The sequence below is a fragment of the Octopus bimaculoides genome, chromosome 5 (genome assembly GCF_001194135.2).
Source record: "Octopus bimaculoides isolate UCB-OBI-ISO-001 chromosome 5, ASM119413v2, whole genome shotgun sequence".
NCBI classification, from domain to species: domain Eukaryota; kingdom Metazoa; phylum Mollusca; class Cephalopoda; order Octopoda; family Octopodidae; genus Octopus; species Octopus bimaculoides.
Window position 1 is genome coordinate 118,390,751 of NC_068985.1, and position 7,017 is coordinate 118,397,767.

Sequence of the window (7,017 nt, forward strand, 5' to 3'; positions counted from 1 at the left end):
AAAAAAAAAGAAAATGAAAAAAGCAAATTTAAAATGAAAAAAGCAAATAAAACGAAGCTATGGCTTAATCAGCCAAAGGAGTAAATGTAAACAACTGAATACTTGTCAGTGATTGGTTGAAATTATCGAAATAAGACAATTTTTTTACATGAAATAAATTCGAATACAAAAATATTTTTCTGTTCTATAACACAAAATAGATAAGTATACGAAGTTTGAAAGTCTTACTACGTAAAACATTAATGAAAAATGTGGCCCCCGTTTTAAAAAAGATCCCTATGAACTCCAAAAGGATGAAAGACAAAGTGGACCTCGGCGGAATTTGAACTTAGAATGTAAAGACGGACGAAATGCCGCTAAGCATTTTGTCCGGGTGCTAACGATTCTGCCAGCTGGCCGTCTTAGAGTGCAAAGTAAATATTGTGTGGAAAATATGTAATAATTCGACCTTATTTCTTTCGAGAAATACCAGGTTTACTACGGTTAAAGTGAATTCATTTAATGAAGATTAATCTGGATTACGTTAGGTGTAATAATAAAGGATTAGATTAAGAATGAAAAATTAATTAGAAAACGTCACTTAGTTTATTACATAGTAGATGAATTAAGAAGGAAGAGGAAGAACCACTAATAATATAAATTAGGTTTTGATTTTATTTATTTATACCAAAGTAAGTTAACTGTATGAGGTTTTTATGTGAAAAGAATGTTTTGCTAAATAAATTAGTACTGTGTATTAATAGTTGTTAATTAGGGTTGAATTTACAATTGATTAATTCAAACGCTTCTACCAAGTACTAATCACCGCCCCCCGTATAATGAAGAGCACTACCTATAATAGGCTACGAAACAGAATAGTCTATATTCTTCCATTTGAAGCCCAGACGAATTTGCCCAACGGCATGCAGTTTTCTTTACTTTTTTCTTTTCTTTCTCTTTTGTTACAAATAAAGAAATCGACAACGATTGGTGCAGTGAAGCCAAAAGAAACCAATAAACGAGCCTCTAAGTAGCTATCGCTTGATTTACATACTGAGTACAAATTGCACCAAGGTCGACTTTTTCTTTCATCACTTCAAGATCCATAAAATAAGTACCGGTCGAACACTGGGGTCGCTGTAATCGACTAATTTCTTCTACCAAAATTTCAGGCCTTGTGCCTGTTGTAGAAAGAATTATAATACTCTATGTCTTCATTCTCCCTTCTACCCATTATCACAGGTTCATCGCCTGACTATGAAAAAGAAGAGAATGATGCTATGTAACGCTATGGTGCTTATTTTGTTCCACATAAGCGCGACGGAGGCCTTGTTTTTCAGAACGGGGCCAGTTAACTGCATAGTCACCGAATGGAGCGAGTGGAGTAAACCTCTCAGTTTTGGACTGGTGGAACGACATCGCAAAATACTTCGTCCGGCAGAGAACGGCGGAAAACCCTGTCCACCAACTTCAGAGAAACTGACAGTCAGTAAGTTATTATATTTTGATTTATTTTATTTGTTAATTTTTTTTTCGGTGTAGTTATATAAGGCATACTTGCACATGTGTGAAGGCGCGTGGCTTAGTGTTTAGGGGTAATTGGCTCAAGATTGTAAGGTCGTGAGTTCAATTCCCGGCGGCGCGTTGTGTTCTTAAGCAAGTCATTTTATTTCACGTTGCTCCAATTCGCTCAGCTGGCAAAGTTGAGTAGTACCGGTAATTCAAACGGTCGACCTTATCACATTCTATGTCACGCTGAATCTCCCTGACAGCTGCATAAAGGGTACGCGTGTCTGTGGAGTGCTCAGCCACTTGCGCGTTAATTTCCTGAGCAGGCTGTTCCGTTGATCAGATCACTTGGAACCTTTGTCGTCGTAACCGACGGAGTGCCACTTATACACATGTGCCTCCACCGTGACTTCCCGAAAAATGAATACATTTTAATGGAATTTTCTGCAAATACCGTTCAGGTGGTGTAGATTCCCATCGGAATTTGTTGTGAAAAAATTTTTCGGAGTTGGAAGATTAGTTTCGAATAATTCACACCAGTCGACTTTGTTTCCTAATAACTTTTAGAAATATAAGTTTCATTATGTGATATGTGTCAGTATAAATGTGTGTGTGTCCACCAATTTTTTCTTTCTCACATTAAATTCGTAATTTACACTATCTGAAAAGTATTTGCAAAAAGTTTCAATAAAAAACATTCCTTTTTCTGAAAGTTATAAGGAAACAAAGTCGAAGCGTATGAAAATCCGAAATTATTCCACACCACGAAAAAATTTTCAAAACACATTCCGATATAATCGGAATCGGCACCATCTGACAGGTATTTGGAGATAATTTTATTTAAAAAATATCTATTTTTCTGAAAGTTATGAAGAAGCAAAGCCATGGAGGGTGGGGTACACTTATGTAGATATGCCTTATATAAAATGACTGACAAAAAATGCAACTGAAAAGCAGCTGAATTTTCCGCCAAGTTCTGGATAATTAGTTTGTAAAATTATTTTATGAAAATCCAGACACTGAAAAAAAAAAAATTATTACACGGTGTATTAGTAGCAAATTCAACAGATGAATATCAGAAAAGAATGCAGCTCCGATAACGGACGAAGTCAACATCTATTACAAAGTTGCAAAAGCAACGAAAATTTTGAAAGGAAAATATATATATATATATATATTATAAATAATAAATGAATGGAAATCAAACCGGTGAGTGTGTTAAATAATAGGGCATTAAGACAGTATGACTCTCCCCAGACACAACAAAAAATGTCAGAGATATATTGTTTTTGTAAATACAGCGCTTGATGAATTCTAGATCCATTGGGAATAGACCGTTAGAAGTGCCGTGCAGCGCTGGATATTTGTTTTTCACGCTACTACATGTCCCTTATATGGTGTTTGTGTGCAACGTTTTACCATTTCAGTTTTATTTTATTGCTGATTTTTATTTTAAGATTAATATTTTCGACAGAAAAATACATTTCTCATTTTCATTTTATTTCCGAGACTGAGTGAATGAATGAGAGAGAGAGAGGGGAAAGAGAGAGAGAGAGAAAGAGAAGGGGGAGAGAGAGAGAGATGTTCCGGTGAATAAAAATTAGTTTTGTGATTAAAGCGCGTACTTGAATCTTCAATAATAGCTGATTTTTGAAAACCTCATTTTCATAAGAATATATAAAAATTGGAATTCATAAGAATGTTCGAGACATTGTAGGTTTTAATAATGCTTTCTTTTAGAAAGATTTGCATAATTTCAACAAATTGATAAGCTGCTTTTTTCCATTTACAGTATAGATTTCACTGTCACCCATTTTATACATTTTTTTTGTTCTGCGTCTCAGTATATATAACACCTTATTAAATCGAGCGGAAGATGGAAACTTCCACGTGCTAGCAATCGCTGCCAAATATCCCTCAATTCACAACCCTACTCTCTTAAGGATACATTTGGTAATATAGTTTAGGCCACACTATTGTTAAAAATATAGAAAACGGTAAGTCATGGTTGACTTGAATGTCCTTGTGCATAAATTTGTTCAGTAAAGGTCGGTGTAGGGCTGAAGAACAGCAACTTGGTATTTAAAGAGTAACGGAGGGATCTTGTTCAAAACGGGGGCACCAGTATTTTCTTAACGAAACACTTTCAAACTTGGGACACTGGTAGAATGTGTCATATAAAACATCTTTTTAACATTAATGAAAACTGGTGCCCCCGTTTTGAACAAGATCCTAACGGAGTCTCTACGTGGCCGCTCGACCTGCTAAAAAAGACAGGCAAATATTTCTAAAATCATACCTACAACCTTTACAGAAAGTAAAGGCTTGTGAGATGGTGATGATGAAGTCCGAGATAAATTGTCTAAAAGACGTGATGGTCATCACTGAAACGCTATTTTTCGTAAGTCAGCTTGATTAGATCTTACCATGGGTGTTCACATCAACTGAGAACTAAATTTGGTGGACATTGGAATTAGACACTGAGGGAAAATGGGTGTAACTTTTTTTATTTTTTAAGTTAGGCTATTTTCGTTTTTATGATGTGTTCTATATGTCCCGGTCATGCGATTCCCCCTAAAAAAAAGTTTTTTTAGGGGGAATCGCATGACCGGGACCGAAAACGAAAATCGCCTAACTTAAAAAATAAAAAAGTTACAGCCATTTTCCCTCAGTGTCTAATTCCAATGTCCACCCTAAATTTTGTTGTTTTGTGATTTATTTGGTGTCAGTCATCGGAAAGGAGGGAGAGAGTATGTTGTTGTTGGTGGTGGTAGTGGTGGTTATGGTAGTGACAATAGTGCTGATGGTGGTGGCAGTACTGATTTTAGTGGTGGTGGTGGTAGTCGTAATGGGAGCTATAGTGACAGCAGCGATAGTAGTGATGGTGGTTGTCATGGTAGTAGTAGAGGTGGTTGGCAGCGCCCATGCCTCTATATGTATATTCTGAGCGGACCTTTTAAAGAAAATTTACTCACCAGTAATGATACAGTTTCTTTATAACAATTCTCTTCTTGCATGACCATAAGATATGATTTGGATGTAATTTGTTTTCAGATCTAATAATACATATATACTGAGGAGAAATAAAGGTTAAGTCATGTTGAGGTCCAATTGTGTTTAGAAATAGTTAGTCTAAAGCAGAAGTAGAGAACCCTTTTAAGTTGTAAATCCATATTGAAGTTAACTGCCGCTGACAAGGCTGCGTTCTCTAAGCAATTTTATACAGCTAAACCTACATAAATGCCTGCTTGTCTGTCTGCCTGCCTGTCTGTCTGTCTGTCTGTATGTATGTATGTATGTATGTATGTACAAGTCAAATACAGTTCTGGGCTGTGTTAAGGTGGCATTCCTCAGGAAAATGGTCAAACGCACATTTTAAAATGGACTACATCTGCGGAGCTGGCAGAATCGTTAGCACACCGGGCAAAATACCTTTCGGCATTTCGTCCGTCTTTATGTTCTGAGTTCAATTTCTTCTGAGGTCCACTTTGCCTTTCATCCTTTCGGGGTCGATAAAATAAGTATCAGTTGATTACTGGGGTTGATGTAATCGACTTACCCCTCCTCCGAAATTGCTGGCGTTGTGACAAAATTTGAAACAAATTTTTGATGTTACCATCTTGTATGCATGCCTGTATGTATGTATGTATGTATGTATGTATGTATGTGCAAAGCAATTCACGAAGGAAAATATAATAAACAAGCATGTATAAATGCTCACATAAACACTCACACGCACTCAAATACACCCATCAACAAAATCCCAACAACGACTTTGTATTGATGTGTTGTTTTTACAGGGGAACATCCGACAGTCAACCAAACAGCTGAACATTTTGCTCGGAAATTTGTAACGAATCGCCGTCGCATGTCCTATTCGACCTACGTGGAGTCAATAGAAAGAATCTTACCTCGAGATCTACTAATCATCATGGACTCTTCAGGAAGTGTCTCCCCAGCAGAATTTCAACAGAGCAAGCAAGCTATGGCAGAAGTAATATCTACTATTTATTTATTTATTTATTTATTTACTTATTTATTTATTTATTTTATTTATTTATCAGAATTGAAGAGTAACTTAGGAAGTATATTTCTACTATTTCAGATAATAACGGGAATTATGGTGTATATATATATATATATATATATATATATATATATATATATATATATATATATATATATATATCTGTTGTTGTACTTGGGGATGGTCATATTGCCAGTTTAGCCAATAAAAACACACGCACTGTATATTTGGTGTTAATTTGCTTCAGCTTTATATTGCATTATATTACATTAATCCTATTTCGGCCAGAGTTCTTTCGTCACACTTCTGTGACCTCATCAGTGGTCCTTTGCCTTCTTTTTTCTTATGTGTGTCTCACCTTGCTAACTATCAGCCATTTTGGCTAAACTGGCAATATGACCATCCCAAGTACAACAACATCTGTTTCAACACACGATTTCACATAAGAAATCTTGCAAAACAAATATATAAACGGAATATATATATATCTTTAACCTTTTACCTGTTTCAGTCATTGGACTGCGACCATGCTGGAGCACTGCCATGAAGGGTCTTGGTCGAACGAATCTACCCCAGTATTTGTTATTTTCTAAAGCCTGGTACTTATCCTATAGGTTTATTTTGCCAAACCGTTAGTGGTCAGCAAACGAACCGACACCGGCTGTCAAGCGATAGTGAGGACATACACAAAGACACACTCTTACACACGCATGCACACGCACACACTCATGTATGACAGTTTTCTTTCGGCTTCCATCTATCAAATCCATTCACAAGGCCATGGTCGGCTCGGGACTATAGTACAAGACACTTGCCCAAAGTGCCACGCAGTGGGACTGAACCAGGAAACACGTGGCTGGGAAGCAGACTCATCAAACTGCTACACCTGCGCCTTTATAATCTCACTTTTTATCAATTTTTTTGGTGCTTATACAAATTGATGAAATGAATTCTAATCTTCAAAAGAAAAATATTCTTTATCTTAGAACAGAATTAAATAAAAGAAATTTTTTAAAAATCAAGTTCTTGTTAGGTCTTATTATACTAAATTGCTCAACAACTCCGATAATTATTTTGTCATTTACTCCCTTTCTCTACCTCCACCTTTTTCTTCCTCTCCTCCTCTTCCTCCCCACTCCTCCCCCCCTCCCTCTATGATTCTTTCAGTAAATTTTCAGATTAACACCCGCACGATTTTCACTAGGGTGTTAGGGTATTAGGGTTTTATGGTCAGGATTAGTGTTTTCACTGTTAGTTTTAGGGTTAAAGTTAGGGTTGGGGTTTTAGGGTTAGGGAATTCCGTCCCTAACTCTAACCCTAACACTAAAACCCGAGTGAAAATCGTGCGGGTGTTAATCTGAAAATTTACCATTCTTTCTCACTACGTTTATAGTGTTCTTTTATTCATTGCCCGCCACTAAGTCTCGTATGTGCGATCATCCTGCACCTCTTATGTTAATTCTCCCTGTATCCCTTTTTTGGCTTTTTCTTCCCCTCTCTCA

At 36.5% G+C, this 7,017-nt stretch overlaps 1 protein-coding gene across 1 annotated transcript in view; it reads left to right on the plus strand.

Annotated features, from left to right (window-relative positions):
- Positions 1 to 7,017, plus strand: part of LOC106883668 (collagen alpha-1(XII) chain) — a 20,140-nt gene that overhangs the window by 8,835 nt on the left and 4,288 nt on the right. The window contains exons 2-3 of the mRNA XM_014934767.2: positions 1,222 to 1,468; positions 5,289 to 5,482. Of these exons, the coding sequence (XP_014790253.2) occupies positions 1,237 to 1,468; positions 5,289 to 5,482 (426 nt within the window). The 5' untranslated portion in view covers positions 1,222 to 1,236. The remainder of the gene's footprint in view (positions 1 to 1,221; positions 1,469 to 5,288; positions 5,483 to 7,017) is intronic.